This window comes from Heptranchias perlo, chromosome 12 (assembly GCF_035084215.1).
Source record: "Heptranchias perlo isolate sHepPer1 chromosome 12, sHepPer1.hap1, whole genome shotgun sequence".
Taxonomy (NCBI): domain Eukaryota; kingdom Metazoa; phylum Chordata; class Chondrichthyes; order Hexanchiformes; family Hexanchidae; genus Heptranchias; species Heptranchias perlo.
The window spans coordinates 29683299-29702891 of record NC_090336.1 but is presented as its reverse complement, the minus strand read 5'-3'; the positions used below and the strand labels follow the sequence as shown (position 1 = coordinate 29702891).

Below are 19593 nucleotides of genomic sequence, written 5' to 3'. Positions count from 1 at the left end.
AGGAGGTGTAGAAAAAATTAAGTTGTGTTTTTCCTTCAACCGTATGATTTCCTGGTACCATAGTAAAGTCTTAACACAGAATTCAGATAACAGATCTTTAGAAAGTAGGTGCATTAAGAATCACAAGGCTGTAGTTTCTACAGAAGTCTTAAAAAGGTAACCAATGATTTAACCATCTCATTTCTTCTTCAATCCCATTAAGGGGCTAGCTTATCTTTGTTTTGATGTAGAGCCTACACCCAAAACATGAAGCCGTCTTTTCTCTTTTCAGACACTGACAGATCTGCTGTCAGTTTTTCTAGCATTTTGTTTTAATAGCTGAACTTAAGCTGGCTGCTCTATTTCACTCATTTCTTGGGAAGCTCTTGCGTAAATGAAGGACAACCATATAAAAAGTGTGCATTACCAGCGACAGGAGATTCAGGAAGTGGTTGGCATGCTTGCGGATGAGATTGTAAGACTGACAGCACAAGTCTACAAACAACTGAAAGCGGCTGGTTGGCTTCTCCCCACCGTTAATCACATAAGCCATGTCGGAGGTCAGCACAAATGGAGCTCGATCCCTGAAGGAAAAAAAAGATATGAATGAGTACCCACTTACAAAATACTACAATGTTTTGTATTTTTGTGCAACATTGTACCCCTTAACACGATGGCAGCGAACATAGCCAAGCCAGATCTTTATCTTCAATGTTATCACACGTGCACATCCTAGCAGGAATCACTGGCCGGTGATCAGGAGTGGAAACCCAGGCCGATTCGCCCTCGACATCTGCCTAAAGGAGCAGTGCGAACAAAATCAATTGTACCAGCTCTATTCAGTGTCCGAGCTGACTTTAGCTAACTCAGCCCACACTAGGGACCAAGCCACAGACCTGCATCACAACGTGCACCCTCGATGAGCCACCAATGCAGCTTGATATCAGGCCAACTAGTGCTTGATGCTAGCTCTGCGTGCCTGAAATAGATATAATTCTTAATCACCAACATCCCTTACTGTGTAAAAAAAAAATCAGAGAAAAAAGCAAATACTAAATCTAAAAAGGCTAAAAAAAACCTTCAAGTGCCTGTACCTCATTTATTTGTGATGTGGAGATGCCGGTGATGGACTGGGGTTGACAAATGTAAGGAATCTTACAACACCAGGTTATAGTCCAACTGTTTTATTTGAAAATCACAAGCTTTCGGAGGCTTTCTGACGAAGGAGAAAGCCTCCGAAAGCTTGAGATTTTCAAATAAAACAGTTGGACTATAACCTGGTGTTGTACGATTCCCTCATTTATTTGACCACTAGAGGGTGCAAAACTTAAACCAATCTTATTCACTTGAATCTTACTGACTTGAACTTGTGCTTACTCTTTGGTTTTGCTCACTTACGCAATACTTAGCACAAGATTTTAATGCAAATATAGCTATTCTGGGAATTGTTAAAAACACATTACATTCGTAAAAAAAAAATTTGAGCTGGAAAAGATTTTTTAGATTAAAATTGTAAAGAAATTCACCTTTTAAAACTTCCAAACATCTGTGCATGTCCAAGAAACTTCCCAAAATCTATATGGAACATGTGGCCGGTTGATCGGAGCATGATGTTGTCATTGTGACGATCACATATCCCTAGCACGTAGGTAGCTACGCAGCACCCCGCACAGGAATAGATGAAGTTTTCTGATGCCTGTAGAGTTGAGGGTTTAAGAAAGTTAATTTGCAGAATTATGCAAGCACACGTACTGAATAATTCACAAAATTTAAATTGTAATTCAGGTCGTCTTAACACAATAGTTGACTATTAATGCAATGACGCACACACCATCAAGGTAATGACGCACACACCATCAAGGTAATAACGCTTGCAGATCTGGGTGGTGTTGTGAGGCAAGGCCAGAACTTCTTCAACTCCAGCTCACATTTCCAAGATGTAAGTTTTTTCCCTGCCAGCTATAAGGGTTTTACACGAACTGGCTTGGAACAGTCTCAAGCCTGCTTTTAATGGTTTTGGATGCACAATATAAAGTGATTATAAGTCAGCACAATTAAGCAATCTCATTCAGCAGCCAGTCACAATTTCTGGTTGGGGCAATAATGGTACAGTAGAAGAGTTAAGGCACATTGCTGGTACAAAATAGAAAGAGTACCACTCTGCCATCTGGCAGATACTCGACTCGACCTGGCAGCATTCAATTGACAAGTCAAAAGGCGGCTAAACATTGCTCCATTACTGAGCCCTGCATTGACAGAAGTGTTGTGTTTCAGGTCAGAGGTTAAACAGAGGCTTCATCTGAACAAAGATCTCATGGCACTATCCAAACAATGGCAGGGAGTTTTCCCAGCATCCTGGCCAACATTCCTCCTTCAACCAACACCACCAGAAACAGATTAACTGGTTATTCACCTCACTGCTGCTTGGGGAGTTTGCCACCATACAAATTGACTGCTGTCTTTCCTGACATCTACATGGGTCACTAGGTTTCGAAAGAATTAATTGTACATGAAACAACTTGGGAGATTTTCAAGAGATGTGTTGAGCGTTATATAAAACTGAAAAAAATAAACCATGTGGAAATAGGCAGCTCTCTACTGCAAGCATTACTCCACCTTCTCATATTCTTCTTCAGTGGCATTGTACTTCCTCAGCCATTCTGCTAGTGGTTTGTCCTTGAAGGAGCCAGTCACTCCATACTCAACTTGGATTTTTCGAAGTGTTTCTGAAGCTGGTACAAGCTCAACCATACCTACAGACAATTGAACAGAACGTAAAAAAAGTCAGGATGAGAAAAGGCCTCTCAGTCCCTCACATCTCATCCCTCTCTCGGCATTTAACAATCATGAAAAATCTTGATTTGTATCTGTACTTCCTTGGTTGATAAATGATTCCCAACATTTATAACTGAAGAAACTTTTCCCTCCAACATCTGTTTGGAATTTACTTTTTGCAACAGTCTATTTACATCCTCTAATTGCACTTTCTGACCTGCTTTTAAGTATTTTACATACTTCAGTAAGGCCCCACTTAATCACCTTCTGTCTACATAGAATCACAGAAAGATTACAGCGCGGAACGAGGCCATTCGGCCCATGGGGGAAGCTTAAGCTTCTATAAATCGACACAAAAATGCTTTCTGGAAACTGGAGGAAGTTGTGCATGTCTCAGGGTTCAGGGGAAGTAAGCCACTCAGGCAATGCTCACATGCTTTAAAAAGGAACAAAGTCTTCATATAAAAAACAAAAAGTGTGATTTTGTTTTAATTTGAATGAGGGCTCCACAATATTTTAAGGCGTTTATCCAGTGAGTGGCTGAACTATACAGACCAGGAAGGTCCCGCATTTAATCCCTCGTCTGCTATATTAGCAGATTTCTGTGGAAAAATTGGCCCCAGTAGCCTAGGAGTGGGGGAAGAGTGAGCCCAACCAAAGAATGTGTATTTCTCAAGTAGATTGGTGTGCATTTGTTAAGTTGCCACACATCAACTGTCTTTGAAGTGAACAATGACCTCGTGACATTGAATTTACATGCTAAATCTGCACTAACATTTTTTCAGTCTCCTATGTTTTACTAGGATTTAAGTTTGTGTAAGATTCATTCCCTTCTACAGCTGTGCTAGGGGAAAGGTTTGCTCACAGAATCTCAACTGTAATTAGGAGTAAAAAAAAATGTTGGAGGTTTTATACAATTCGACGCAAGAAGTATGCAGCCTGTAGCAGTCCTTTGAAAGCCTACTTGTGCATCAATGTCATCTGCACAACCCAACTATGACATACCTCTGTCCTTCCCTGTGGAGATGCATTTGAAGATGACCATGCGCAAGTCCAACCCTTCCTGAAGCCAAATTTTGTCCATAATCTTGATCATTTGCAGTGCCAGCATGTCCTGTCGCAAATCTTCCCCAATCTGGGTGCAAGGGAAAATACTGAATCAACGTATGCTTCATTTACAGAGGAAAATTGTAAGCCTATAGATCAGCATTATTCAATTACTATAGAACTAACATTTATAAACGTGTGTTGGATTAAGCAGAAAGCTGGTATGGAGGCTATAGCATATAAAACTTGATAATGAGCACCTACTTAAATAAAAATGGAGCAGATTCATAGGCCTTTAGCTTCATATTGCGTTCACACCATTATCTGTCAGTACCAAACTTACAAAACTATTTCTCATGTATATGGGCTAGAGATTGGCAGGTTACAGAGGTAGACCAGCAACACAGAAATGAGCTTCCAGCACCATGGCACTTAAAATAGGGAAGCAAGAATAGTTTAAAAATGGTTGGGAAATGCAATTAATGACCTCGGTTAATGATGGGTGAAACAACAGCAATCCTAATCGGTGCATTTGTTTTCACTGACTTAAAGTGCAAGCCGCCACATCCTTCAGCTTCCTATTTCCTTCCACCCAGAATTTCAATAGGAGCAGGTCCCATTGTAAATGCCAACATACCTTAAACATAACATTGATTTCATCTCCCAAGGGGTCCGCATTCACCAGTGTTACCTTCAGTGGAACTGCATTGGAACTGAAGAAGGAACAAGCCTATAATCAAAAGAGACACACAGTCAGAAAAGAGGAAGTCATATTAATAACCAAAACCTTGAGGGAGATTATTTGGCACATTGCAGAACACAAAGCTAATTACACATGAGTTAAAGGTCTCTTCTGAAAGGCAGCAGCTCAGACAACGCAGCACTCCATCAGTGTGGGACTGAAGTGTCATTAGAGAATAGGTGCCCTCGCTCATAATGGGGCTTCAAACCACAATTTTTGGACTCAGTTGAGATTGCTACCAACTGAGCCAAGCAGCTAGATGAAACAGGTCCTCTTAAGGTTGAGGAATGGCATGTGGTGTAGATTAGTTAAAAGTGAGCAGGAAAAACGATCTGGTGGACAGGTGGGTGGAAAGTTACAGAACAAACACAAACTCGACTGCAGTACATACAAGGTGTTGAGAACCAGCACTAAATACTGCAAATCTTAAAAGATGACAAGCTACGTTCAGGTTTGGTTTTGTACATGGTGCACAATATAAGCTAAACATCTAGCCATGCATTGGTTGCAGAAGGTTGCCAAATTACTACAAAACAGCACACGAGTGGGCATCATGCACTATGTGCAGATTAGTACGATCCATGTCAAGGTGTAGCTTAGACGTAGGATTTTAACTGTAATCGACTTTGGGAAGATATCGCTTATGCAGCTTTTGCTTCCCCCAGTACCACTGAATTAAAATAAAAAAAATTAAGTTTTTTCAAATAATATGACAAGAATTTGGATTTCATTCAATGCTTTAAAATTTTCAGCAAAATATTATGTAGATTATATGGCAGAAAAAGGCAACACTTGGAAACAATCATTGCTTAAGAGGGTTAATCACAAGTACGCTAAACTGAAATGCCAATACCTGACCCCCAGTTAAAAAGTAGGAAGCAATTCATTACCTTGCAACTTTGATAAGATAACAGATCAAAAGCAAACTTATAGAAACTGGACGACTAAGTGCGAGAGAATGTCAGCAAGACTAAAAATAACCTTCAAATTCAAATTGTAAACAATTTTACAACACCAAGTTATAGTCCAGCAATTTTATTTTAAATTCACAAGCTTTCGGAGGCTTCCTCCTTCCTCAGGTGAATGTTGTGGAAATTCAAGGCAAATGTTTCCATGCAGCTACCAGAATCATCACAGTTACTATCATAGTATAATACAGCACAGGAGGCGGCCATTTGGCCCATTGTGCCTGTGCCAGCTCTTTCCAATTAGTCCCACTCCTCTGCTTTTTCCCCATCGCACGGTAAATTTTTTCCCTTCAAGTATTTATCCAACTCCCTTTTGAAAATTACTATTGAATCTGCTTCCACCACCCTTTCAGGCAGTGCATTCCAGATCATAACAACTCGCTGCATAAAAAAATGCTTCCTCATGTCACCTCTGGTTCTTTTGCCAATCACCTCAAATCTGTGTCCTCCGGTTACCGACCCTCTGCCACTGGAAACAGTTTCTCCTTATTTACTCTATCAAAACCCTTCATGATTTTGAACTCTTCTATCAAATCTCCCCATAACCTTCTCTGCTCCAAGGAGAACAACCTCAGCTTCTCCAGTCTCCCGGCATAACTGAAGTCCCTCATCTCTGGCACCATGCTAGTAAATCTCTTCTGTGCCCTCTCTAAGGCCTTGACTTCCTCCTAAAGTGTTGTGTTCAGAACTGAATACAATACTTCAGCTGAGACCTAACCATTGTTTTATAAAGGTTTAGCATAACTTCCCTGCTTTTGTACTCTATGCCTCTATTGCTAATGCCCAAGATCCCTTATGCTTTTTAACAGCCATTTCAACTTGTCCTGCCACCTTCAAAGGTTTGTGTATACACCCCCAGATCTCTGTTCTTGCACTCTCTTTAAAATTATACCATTTAGTTTATATTGCTTCTCCTCATTCTTCCTACCAAAATGTATCACTTCACACTTCTCTCTGTTAAATTTCATCTGCCATGTGACTGCCCATTTCACCAGTCTGTCTATGTTCCTGAAGTCTGTTACTATCCTTCACATTGTTTACCACAATTCAGTGTTTTGTGTCATCTGCAAACTTTGAAACTATACCCTGTATACACAAGTCCAGGTCAATAATATATATCTGCTTTCTGCCCCTTAACCAATTTTGTATCCACGCTACCACTGACCCTTTAATCCCATATTCCGTAAGGAGAACATAAAACTATGTTCAAATTCCATTAAAAGGAAGTTTTGATGAGTTATTCGATTTCTGCATACCTTAACATTTAATTCTTTTGCTACTAGGCTTGGATTGAGGGGCAGGCGACACTTATTTTTGAAGAATGATTGAACACGATCCATGCCTTCCTGAAGGACAACCTAAAACGAAATGAAAAATGCTAGTATTTAGTAATGATGTGAAGTTGCTTCACCCATTGCTGCTTTCAAGGATTAATATTCCTACAGAGCACAGAATGAAAACCATGTAACACCATCACTGGTTTGGTGCATTTTATAGTTGTAGAAGTACGGGTGAGAAAAGAATGAATAATGTGCAAAAAAGTAGGCACGAGTCTAAAGCAGATTTCCCCATTTTGTACACACACCAGTGAATGCTGTAAAAGTATTCTCCATAGACTTGCATTTTTGCAAGCAAATTAGTGTTGTTGAATATTCAACACAAAGCCAATGGTCTCTGGGGCCTGGAGGGAGGGTACAGATGGTCACGACGAAGGTTAGCAGCAAAAAGAAAAGGGAAGCTTCCAGGTCACAGCAAGGAAATAGTTTTATAGCCCAAATGTAAATAAGAGCTTTAACAATGGGTGAGGGCACGTGGTCTTTCTTTGTTGCAAGGGCCAGCTCACACAGTAAAACAATGCATAAAAGCCAACAAACATTTTTCCCGGCAGCAAAACACTTATTGGCTCAAATCAGGACTGTCAACTTGTAGCATGTGATCAAACAGTCTAACATAAGGCTCAAGGGAAAAAAAATATTGTATCTGTTTAAAAAGTGCAACAGCGGAAAAAACAGGAAAGAACTGAGTAGAAATAAAAATGCTCTGCAACTTAGATTTTATCAAAATATAATGAGGGAAAGATAGGTAGGAATTCCATATTTTGCTCTTGCAAAAGACATACCATTTATGTTAGTTCTTACAGAATACATGCTAGGACATGAGGTCTGGAAAGTAATGATCAGCTGTTCCAGAAATGGTCATCTGCAAATAGACTCTGTTCAGGCTGGTTATCTGTATGAAAGATTAAACAATTTTTTTTTTGGGGGGGGGGGCGGGGAGGTGCAGAGAAGAGAAAAAGAGGGGGGGTGGGGAAGCATGTGACAGGTGTAAATACAAAGAGTACTTCTTAAGATTCATACTATAGCAGCCTTATAGCTCACCTTCGCAATAATCCAGGCTGGTGAACTCAACACATAATACACCTGTCGAGACATGTACTGTATTTTGAATATTTGTTGATCTGTTGATATTGATGCCATACCTGCCTTGCTGATCCACTGACTTGGCGCACTTTTTCTGCTACCACTCCCAGCTTCTGTACCAGCCTGGTCTGTTTTTCAAACTCCTGTCGCAAGCCTTTCCCACACACACATAGCAGGGCACCCAAAAGGAGTTCATAGCGCATCCCAAAATATGGATCATGAAGTGCATCTTTCAGCAGCCTATAAAAAGAGTGGAATTAAATAAGCAAATAAGGACCTTTTGAGGTACAATAATACAAACCGTCCCAACAAGGTAATGTCACTACAAGCCCCAAGTAGCTCGTTAGCAGAGTTGGTTTGCTAAGTTATGGTGCAGAGTTTGTATCGCTCAGCTACTCACTCAATAAACTTGCAGATCCAACAGGCTAATCACTGACCTAATAAACGATCACCTGTTCAGTATTGTACTTCAAATTTTACAATGTTAAATGCAAACACAAAGAACATATATATTTAACAGCTCGCTAGGGTTTACGATTGTTCCCAATGGACTGGAGGGCGCCAATATTAAAAAAAGGGCGACAAGTTAGAAGTGGGAAGTTACAGGCAAGTTATAGGCAAATTGCTAGAAGGAATTAGAGGTACACTGTACTGCCATCTTGACAGAGATGGGACTATTAGAGACTATCAAAATGGCTTCAGGAACAGAAGGTTATGTTTTACCACCCAAAGGAAGTTACTAGAGTGGTGGATGCAGCTAGCCTGGTTGAGATCATCTACCTTGATTTTCAAAAGGCTTTTGACAAGATGCCACGCAGTCGGCTACTGAATTAGAGAGAGCCTTGTGGGATTGGCAGGCTGTTCCTGGGGTGGATAAGTAATTGGTTGCATTTGCGTAGGCAGCAGGTTGTTATTAATGGCAGCAGTTCTACATTTTTTTTTGAATTCGTTCATGGGATGTGGGCGTCACTGGCAAGGCCAGCATTTATTGCCCATCCCTAATTGCCTTTGAGAAGGTGGTGGCGAGCCGCCTTCTTGAACCGCTGCAGTCTGTGTGAAGGTTCTCCCACAGTGCTGTTAGGTAGGGAGTTCCAGGATTTTGACCCAGCTACGATGAAGGAACGGCGATATATTTCCAAGTCGGGATGGTGCGTGACTTGGAGGGGAAGGTGCAGGTGATGTTGTTCCCATGTGCCTGCTGCTCTTGTCCTTCTAGGTGGGAGAGGTTGCGGATTTGGGAGGTACTGTCGAAGAAGCTTTGGCAAGTTGCTGCAGTGCATCCTGCAGATGGTACACACTGCAGCCATGGTGCGCCGGTGGTGAAGGGAGTGAATGTTTAGGGTGGTGGATGGGGTGCCAATCAAGCGGGCTGCTTTGTCCTGGATAGTGTCGAGCTTCTTGAGTGTTGTTGGAGCTGCACTCATCCAGGCATGTGGACAGTATTCCATCAAAATCCTGACTTGTGCCTTATAGATGGTGGAAAGGCTTTGGGGAGTCAGGTGGTGAGTCACTCGCCGCAGAATGCCCAGCCTCTGACCTGCGCTTTTAGCCACAGTATTTATGTGGCTGGTCCAGTTAAGTTTCTGGTCAATGGTGACCCCTAGGATGTTGATCGTGGGGGATTCGGCGATGGTAATGCCGTTGAATGTCAAGGGGAGGTAGTTAGACTCTTTCTTGTTGGAGACATTGCCTGGCATTTGTCTGGCACGAATGTTACTTGCCACTTATCAGCCCAAACCTGGATGTTGTCCAGGTCTTGCTGCATGTGGGCATGGACTGCTTCATTATATGAATCCCTAAGGTTCACAACCACTCCACGAAGCTCTAGCAAAAGCTAAGAGTATTTGCACGTATTGTTAGGACTATCCAATACAAAACAAAAAACACCTTACTGTCCTTGTACAAGACCTTGATTAGGCCTCATCTAGAACACTGACTTGCTTTGGTCCCCTCACAGGGTGGGTGAACGAGGCCCTGGGAAAAGTTCAGAGGAGGGCCACTGCATTGATACCCATTTAAAGGCCCTTAGTCACTACTATAAATTTTGCAGCTTTCTGAATGTCCTTATTTTCACTTATCCTTTTTTTCTTCTCTTCCTAATTGCCCTATTTATTGCTGTAACCACCAACGGGTGGTGAGAAGCAGAGCGTCAGGAGTCAAATCAGTGGGGGTGAGACAGCACATCAGGAGTCAAATCGGTGGGAAGGGGCAGCAATGTTGGGTCTCAGATGGGCTTTAATTGCTCTTACTGCATTTCCTTTTCCTTCTGTGAATTTTCAGATTTGACAAAAGACCAACAGCAAGCTTCAGTTAAACTCCTTTTATACAGTTGCTATTTTAATTTGGATTCCAGGAGCCTGGCATCCATGAGCTAGCTCATGGCATTTATACCACTAAACCCAGCTTCCTTATCGTGGCAGATGTCATAGTTTTTGTGAGGTTATGAGTCTGCCACTGGAATAAGGAAGCTGGATTTAGCAGTGTAAACAACAGGAGCTGGCTAATGTATTCCAGTTCTCAAGAATCCGAATTTATAGCACCAGTAAAAAAGCAGGTATAGACTGTTGGAAAATACCAGTCTTTGCTTTGCAGACACTACAACTGTGAAATGAAACCTATTTATATTCTACAGATTATTGGTTCTATACCCCTTATCATAGTCCATTGCTTTAACACAATAGAATTTCACAGCGCCTTCCCATGGTGAAACAACAGACCATGATATAGTACTCAAGGCATAGTACTCTTAATCCAAATCAACACAACTAAGCCCCATTGATCAATAAAGCGATTTTAATAAGGAGTTTAGCAGGAGGTTTGATGCTGCTAGTCCTGAGGCGTGGGTTTTCGGCAGCTCGTGGCAACCCCAAATTAAACTTGGCAGATTCACACTTAGTATGCCGCTGGGAAGGACTAATTTAAAATGAAAACAGATCTTACCAGATTAAACAAATGCAGCAAGATTACATTGAAGTTGCCAGTGAATGTGCAAAATCCGCGCATCAGGATCTGGTGACATTACACTGAGCTCCAAGCTTAAGTGAACACACAGCTACATATGGGTTTTGGTGTTGGGATTTGGAAAGGATGAATCAATTATTACAAACAAATGATCACTAGAAGTAAAACCAAATTTTCACTGTATACCTTCAATATCAGGCCTGTAGACAATTTTGCTACTGCCCATGAAAGCAACTAAACTGGTTATGTTGGTGCTCAATAAGCAACAAATCTCCTTGTGCAGTTTACAGTTTTTTTGGCTTTGGGACAGTTTCTAAAAGAGCTACAGTGTCTTCATTGCTGGTCCCATAATTGGAATTTATCTGGAACAACAACAGTTCACACTTGAGTGATGAGTGATGATGGTGTGATTTCAAGTCTGGAGCAATGTGTACAAACAGGAGATTAATTTCAGGAAGCTGACCAGAAGGCACTCCACTCAATACCAAGTTTAGTTATACAGCCATGGAATTTCAAGCATTAAATTGTTTCAAGCTATTAAAAGGGGCAGTTCATGCAAGTCAAAGCTTAAAATTATCAACAAAAACTTGAATTTATATAGCACTTTTAGCATGGGAAAATGTCCCAAGTTGCTTCATAGGAACGTAATCAGACCAAAATTGACACTGAGCCAAAGGAGGAGATATTAAGAGGGGTGATTAAAAGTTTGATCAAAAAGGTAGGTTTTAAGAGAGGGTCTTGAAGGAGGAGAGAGAGTTGATGAGTTAGAAAGGTTTAAGGAGGGAATTTGAGAGCTTAGCTGAAGGCACAGCCACCTGGAGGGGGGGGGGGGGGGGGCGGAAAAAGAGAAGGAATATAGGAATTGCTGGACGAGAAAAGACCAAGATCCTTCTAATTCGCCTTCTACCATCATGGTAGTCGCGTGAAAAAAATGCTAATTGAGTTATTGATTAATCATACAAATCAATCTCTATCAATTAGTTTTCAACGCACCCAGACAAGACGCGAGGACAACCCCAGTGGTGGAGACCTTTGGGAGCCATAGGTCTAAAGTCACCTGTTCCTCCCAAGTATGCTACACTTACCAAGTCAAGTCTCAAATTATTCATGCTGTAAGCCAAAATGTTATTTTCCAAAATAAATCTATCGAATCTGCATTTGAATGAATCAATATTAAGTGCTTCCAACATCTCCCTAGGGAGCCTGCTCTATAGATTAACCACTCAAATATTGTTTCTGCAGACTAGTTTTGAATTTACCCCCCCCCCCCCCCCTCAAGCACAGGTCATGTCCTCTGGAAGGGAGTGGGGACTGCGTAAGAGGCCAAAGTTGGAGAGTTCTTGGAGGGTTGTAGGGCTGGAGGAGATTACAGAGATAGGGAGGAGGAAGGGGCGAGACCATGAAGGGATATGAGAAAGGAGCCGAATTTTTAATTCGAGGCATTGATGGACTGGGAGCCAATGTATTTCAGTGAGCACAGGGTGATGGACGAGCAGAACTTGGTGCGTTAGGATACGGGCAGAGTTTTGGATAAGCTCAAGTTTGTGGAGGGTGGAAGATGGATGCCGGCCAGGAAAGCATTGGAATAGTCGAGTCTGGAGATAACAAAACATGGATGAGGGTTTCAGCAGCATATGGATTGACGCAGGGGCCAAGATGGGCGGTCATGGAGGTGGAAGTGGACAAAGAAGATATGGAGTAGGAAGCTCAGCTGAAGGTCAAATAGGTCGAAGTGACGAGGGAATGGAGTTTGTGGCATGGGCCAAAGATAATGGCTTCAGTCTTCCCAATTTTAATTGGAGGAAATTGTGGCCCATCCGGGACTGGGTGTCGGACAAACAGGATGACAACACAGAGGCAGTGGAGGGGTCTCGGGAGGTGTTAGTGAGGTAGAGCTGGGCATTGTCAGCGTACATGTGGAACCTGACGTCACATCTTCGGATGATGTCAGAGAGGCAGCATGTGGATGAGAGGGGTGGGGGGCAGGGAAGCAAGGATAGATCCTTAGGGGACTCCAGAGGTAACTGTGCAGGGGCAGGAACAGAAGCCACTGCAGGAGATCCTCTGGCTATGACTGTATAGCTAAGAGTGGCACCAAGCAAGAGTAGTCCTACTGAGCTGGACAACAGAGGAGAGGTGCTTCAAGGAGGGATGGTGTGGGCTGCAGAGAGGTCAAGAAGGATGGGGAGGGATAGTGCGCCATTGTCACAGTCACACAGGATGTCATTTGTGACTTTTAAGTGTTGCAGCATGGGCTAATACCTGATTGGAGAGGTTCAAACATGGAATTGAGGGAAAAATGGGAATGGATTTGGGAGGCGACAACACATTCAAGGAGTTTGGAGAGGGAAGGGAGGTTGGAGGTGCAATGGTAGTTCGCAAGGACAGAGGGATCAATGGTGGGTTTTTTGAAGAGGGGACGATGGCAGATTTGAGAGGGAGGGGGGGGACAGTACCCAAGGTGAGGGATCTGTTTCCAATGTCAGGTAGCATGGAGACCAGGAAGGGAAGTTGGGTGGTCAGCAGTTTAGATGGAATAGGGTTGGGAGAGCACAAGGTGGGTGTCATTGTCAAGATGAGCTCGGAGACGGCATGATGGGAGATAGGAGAGATACTAGAGAAAGTGTTCAGAGCAAGAGAAAGGGGATCCTTGGAGAATCTTGACTTGGTGGGCAAGGGGAAAGGAGAAATGCAGTTGAACTGATGGGCTTTGTCACCAAGGTTGAGACCATGAGCTCCTTGCAATTGTTGGGAGCAAGGGTGGAGGGGGCAGGGCAGAGGGGTTTAAGGAGACAGTTAACAGTAGAGAAAAGAAGCCGGGGGTTATCTCTGCATTCCAGGGCGATCCTGGATTATTGAACAGTTCTGGCACAAAAGAGCAAAGCCCGATAGTGCTTGATATGGTCCAGCCAAATCTGGCTAAACCAGTTGTGCATCATAGGTTCACCTTGGCGCCCCTTGCACTTAAGGGAGCAAAGATCGGGTCTGCATCAGGGAGAATGACGAGGGTGGGAGAGAGTAAGCATTTTTTACTGGGGGCAAGGGACAAAAGGTGGAGGTGAGGGAATGACTGAGTAGACAGATAGCTGTAGAAGTATTGTGTTGAAAGGAGGGCCAAAGGCTAGACAGTTGGGAGTTTGAAAGTGGTATTCTAAGTGACTTGGGCAAGTTTTTTCCCCATGGGGCAGATTCAGAAGATAGTGGGGTTGGAAGAGGGCATGCAAGTGGTGAGGGATACAAGGAAGTGATCAGAGGTGGCCTTGTCTGTGATTGAGATGATGGGAATAGAAAGGCCATGTGAGATGGCATGGTCAAGGAGGTGGCCTTGATTATGGATAGGAAAGTTTATATGGAGGGAGAGTTTAAGGGAGAACAGGAGGGCAGTGAACTTAGAGGAAGAGAGGGCAAAGTGAATTAAGGTGGAGGTTGAAATTACCAAGGATGAGGAGTCACTTAGTGCAGAGGCTGAGTGAAGAAAGGAGTGAGGACATCTCCGAGAAACTCGTCTAGAGGCTTTGGTGGGCAGTAGAGAACAAGGATTTTAAAGGAGCGGCGAGGGGGTAGAACAAGGTGAGGTGCTCAAAATGAGAAGAAGGTGCCTGTTTTAGGTGTAGTACAAAGTCACGCAACATACACAGAAAATAATTTCGATTATTTCACCCAGATAGCTAGTAAAAGCTGCAGGTATTATTTTGGTTGATCAAATGAGAGTGTGACGTGAGTAACTATGTTCAACTTCAAGACCGAGTATAACACCAACAAAACTATGTGCATGGAAGCATACAATTTAGAGCCACACTACACACCGAGAATTGTGCACTCAAATGCTAAGACAAAATGGGTGCAAGATTTTACCACCATGCACCTGCATTCCTATGTTTAGAGGTATTTGTTTTTTGGATGCCGATCTTGATATCCTCTTTCATTCCTGCTGTGTTGTAAGTTATTCCTGCTTTAGTAGTTGCTAACTGATCTTTGTGGCATTAATAACTATTCAGTTAAGCCACAGTCATTTCAATTAAAAAATATATTTTTGTATTTCCAATTAACACTCAACACATTAGAATAAATTGAACTGGGGTTAATGCCAGTCCTCTTCTTTTCTATTTATTCAGCTGCAGCTGAAAGAAAATCATTGGCGGAAAACGGAAAATCAAATACCTCAGTACCAGAGCTCTGATGTGTGCTTGTGCTTGTATGTCAGCCAAGAATGTAATACTTATTACATGCATAAAGTTTAGAGTTAAAAGTTATCTTCTTACCAGTACAAGTGGTGTGCTACACAAACATTTCTCAGAGCTCGAGACAAAAGGAATTTCACTAAGGCATTGTCTAGGTAACACTCGTGCTTCACAGTCTATAAATAAAACAGGTAGCAACAATATAAATCCCACTGTGTTCAGCAAACATAAAATTCTAACCTCTTTAAAAAAAAAATAAACAGCATAAGCCCTATTGAGAGCTGAAGGAAGATTTACATAATCCAAAAAAGGCCAGCATTTAAAAAGATAATTTATTCTACAAATGATGTGTCACTTGTGTGAAATGTTTTGCCCTATTCTACTTTAAATTAGAAATATACAAGATAAAATTTGTTGAACTCTTCAATTTCACTTCAACAGAATTTGAATGCAACAAGATTAAAAGCCCAGAGGTACTATACACCAAATCAAGAAAAGCAAGAGGTGGATAATTGGTAGCAGCAGAATAGACCCAGAGTTCAGATCTACCTTGACTGGTAACTGAACAGTGTCATCGGATGCACAGATCAATTAACCAAAGTTCTGCCTTTTGCTGCGGTTCAACGAATAGACACACAGATAAACGAAAGCTGAAAATGGACCGTTAGTTATTCAAGGGTTTAAAAACTGGATTAACCACGGTTTATCAGATCCCCTTGTATACACAGAAGTGTTCTTACTCTGCAAATGTGCACAAGAGTGACATCGGTGTTCTTTTTCCAATACTTTATACTTCATGGATTTCAATGCATTTGATGAAAAAAAAAATCAAGAATTCCAATATAGCAACTCTTACAGAAAAAACTGTAAAGTGCATTTGCTTCAGATATATGCTTTTGAGAGAACAGATCCATTTAATTGGCATCAATATTTAAAGTTAAATAAATTCAATGTGTTGCTCTGTCCATTTTAAAAATCTGTTTGGACATATGAACATTATTTTTTTTTAAAATGCTGAAAAATTCACTGCCTAATAGAAGAAGCGAAGATTGATCCCTGGCCTATTTAAGTTATTTAGGCTCACATGTGAGGAATGGCCATCTGGACTCGATACTACAGGGCTGGCATCACCTGTGGAACCACACGCTAATAAGGTTTCAAAAGGGACCAGGAAAAAGAAAAATGGGAGGAAAAAGAACCCAAGTCAAGGCAAGTACTTATAACGATTAAGTTTAAATAAGTCAGTCCGAGTTTCTTTTAAGGAGCTCCACAAGTAATTCCTTTCCTCAGAGCAGTAAGCAAATTTTGGTCATGCTTTTAACATTCTCATCACTGCTGAGAATTTGGTCTTAATTCAGGCCCATTGCAAGCCGGTTCCATCTCCTCTGAAGTTTTGTAAAGCTCCATAAAAAGCCTCCAAATTAGCATGCATATAACAAGACATGCATCAGGAAACTGAATGTTGTTCAATACCCAATAGTTTGCATTGTTGAGAGTCCAAACGTTTCAGATGACGAACAAAGCATCAACATACCTGTACAAATTGAGGGAGATAATCGACCATTTCATCATCCGTCATTAGTTCAATCCAGTTCACTGCTGCACTCCGCACTTCCTGATCTGCATACCTACAAAGAGCCACCATGGTCAAAAGGTCCAAGCACGCCCTTTTAAACTACAGCAGAGACTTTGCATCATCTTTTATTTATAATTCCCTTTCAAATTATATTCTTCAAACTTCCAGTACTATTGAAACTTGCAGATACAACCTATAACCAACTATAAACAACTGTGATTATAAATTTAGGAAGTCACGAGGCATGACTGAAGCACTTCAATCCCATGAATTAAATGCTACGAAAGTGCCTTTCATGTGTAGGCACCATTGTTCCTTTTCTTCTCTCCTCACCCCAGCCCCCCACCTCCACCAATCTTCTGACAGTTTTCTTTTCCCCTCCTGTTGAGGATGTCCACTCCTTGGTATGGTACTGTTCCATTCAGGACAGTCACCATCCAGTATCTTGCACAAGTGCACAATGCTCAAGGGTGAACCGTGTAAAGGCCACCATAGGTCCATGAGGTGCTGTGGGCCATCAGCAGCAGCAGAATTGTATTCCAGCACAATCTGTAACCTCATGGCCTGGCATATTCCTCACTCTACCATTACCAACAAGCCAGGGGATCAACCCTGGTTCAATGAGGAGTGTAGAAGAGCATGCCAGGAGCAGCACCAGGCGTACCTAAAAATGAGGTGCCAACCTGGTGAAGCTACAACTCAGGACTACATGCATGCTAAACAGCGGAAGCAACATGCTATAGACAGAGCTAAGCGATTCCACAACCAACGGGTCAGATCAAAGCTCTGCAGTCCTGCCACATCCAGTCGCAAATGGCGGTGGACAATTAAACAACTAATGGGAGGAGGAGGCTCTGTAAATATCCCCATCCTCAATGATGGCAGAGTCCAGCACGTGAGTGCAAAAGACAAGGCTTAAGTGTTTGCACCCATCTTCAGCCAGAAATGCTGAGTGGATGATCCATCTCGGCCTCCTCCTGATATCCCCACCATCACAGAAGCCAGTCTTCAGCCAATTCGATTCACTCCACATGATATCAAGAAAAGGCTGAGTGCACTGGATACAGCAAAGGCTATGGGCCCCCACAACATCCCAGATGTAATGCTGAAGACTTGTGCTCCAGAACTAGCTGCGCCTCTAGCCAAACTGTTCCAGTACAGCTACAACATTGGCATCTACCCGACAATGTGGAAAATTGCCCAGGTATGTCCTGTCCACAAAAAGCAGGACAAATCCAATCCGGCCAATTACCGCCCCATCAGTCTACTCTCAATCATCAGCAAAGTGATGGAAGGTGTCGTCGACAGTGTTATCAAGTGGCACTTACTCACCAATAACCTGCTCGTCGACGCTCAGTTTGGGTTCCGCCAGGACCACTCGGCTCCAGACCTCATTACAGCCTTGGTCCAAACATGGACAAAAGAGCTGACTTCTAGAGGTGAGGTGAGAGTGACTGCCCTTGACATCAAGGCAGCATTTGACCGAGTGTGGCATCAAGGAGCCCGAGTAAAATTGAAGTCAATGGAGATCAGGGGGAAACTCTCCAGTGGCTGGAGTCATACCTAGCACAAAGGAAGATGGTAGTGGTTGTTGGAGGCCAATCATCTCAGCCCCAGGACATTGCTGCAGGAGTTCCTCAGGGCAGTGTCCTAGACCCAACCATCTTCAGCTGCTTCATCAATGACCTTCCCTCCATCATAAGGTCAGAAATGGGGATATTCGCTGATGATTGCACAGTGTTCAGGTCCATTCGCAACCCCTCAGATAATGAAGCAGTCCGAGCCCGCATGCAGCAAGACCTGGACAACATCCAGGCTTGGGCTGATAAGTGTCAAGTAACATTCGCGCCAGACAAGTGCCAGGCAATGACCATCTCCAACAATGTGGAGATGCCGGTGATGGACTGGGGTTGACAATTGTAAACAATTTTACAACACCAAGTTATAGTCCAACAATTTTATTTGAAATTCACAAGCTTTCGGAGGCTTCCTCCTTCCTCAGGTGAATGTTGTGGAGAAGGAGGAAGGAGGAAGCCTCCGAAAGCTTATGAATTTCAAATAAAATTGTTGGTCTATAACTTGGTGTTGTAAAATTGTTTACAATCATCTCCAACAAGCGAGAGTCAAACCACCTCCCCCTGACATTCAATGGTATTACCATCGCCGAATCCCCCACCATCAACATCCTGGGGGTCACCATTGACCATAAACCTAACTGGACCAGCCATATAAATACTGTGGCTACAAGAGCAGGCCAGAGGCTGGGTATTCTGCAGCGATTGACTCACTTCCTGACTCCCCAAAGCCTTTCCACCATCGACAAGGCACAAGTCAGAAGTGTGATGGAATACTCTCCACTTGCCTGAATCAGTGCAGCTCCAACAACACTCAAGAAGCTCTGCATCATCCAGGACAAAGCATCCCGCTTGGTTGGCACCCCATCCACCACCCTAAACATTCACTCCCTTCACCCACCGGTGCACTGTGGCTGTAGTGTGTACCATCCACAGGGTGCACTGCAGCAACTCGCCAAGGCTTCTTCGACAGCACCTCCCAAACCCGCGATCTCTACCACCTGGAAGGACAAGGGCAGCAGGCACATGGGAACACCACCACCTGCATGTTCCCCTCTAAACAACACACCATCCCGAGTTGGAAATATATCTCCGTTCCTTCATCGTCGCTGGGTCAAAATCCTGGAACCCCCTTCCTAACAGCACTGTGGGAGAACCTTCACCACATGGACTGCAGCGGTTCAAGGCGGCGGCTCACCACCACCTTCTCAAGGGCAATTAGGGATGGGCAATAAATGCTGGCCTCGCCAGCGATGCCCACATCCCGTGAACGAATATAAAAAAAAACATATTCTGCCATCACTAAATGCTCACAGTTGCACACTTCAGAGTAGGGGTTGTGAACAGCATACAGGAATAGCAGTTGTGGC

The 19593-nt window shown here is 42.9% G+C and overlaps 1 protein-coding gene across 2 annotated transcripts in view; it reads right to left on the bottom strand.

Annotated features, from left to right (window-relative positions):
- pik3c2a (phosphatidylinositol-4-phosphate 3-kinase, catalytic subunit type 2 alpha) overlaps window positions 1–19593 on the bottom strand; it is a 132131-nt gene that overhangs the window by 16932 nt on the left and 95606 nt on the right. For both annotated transcript variants that reach the window (XM_067993875.1, XM_067993874.1), the window contains 9 exons: window positions 16608–16701; window positions 15155–15249; window positions 7991–8171; window positions 6768–6869; window positions 4439–4531; window positions 3760–3889; window positions 2596–2732; window positions 1506–1675; window positions 407–563 (listed from right to left, as the gene is read on the bottom strand). In XM_067993875.1, coding sequence (XP_067849976.1) covers window positions 407–563; window positions 1506–1675; window positions 2596–2732; window positions 3760–3889; window positions 4439–4531; window positions 6768–6869; window positions 7991–8171; window positions 15155–15249; window positions 16608–16701 — 1159 coding nt within the window. The remainder of the gene's footprint in view (window positions 1–406; window positions 564–1505; window positions 1676–2595; window positions 2733–3759; window positions 3890–4438; window positions 4532–6767; window positions 6870–7990; window positions 8172–15154; window positions 15250–16607; window positions 16702–19593) is intronic.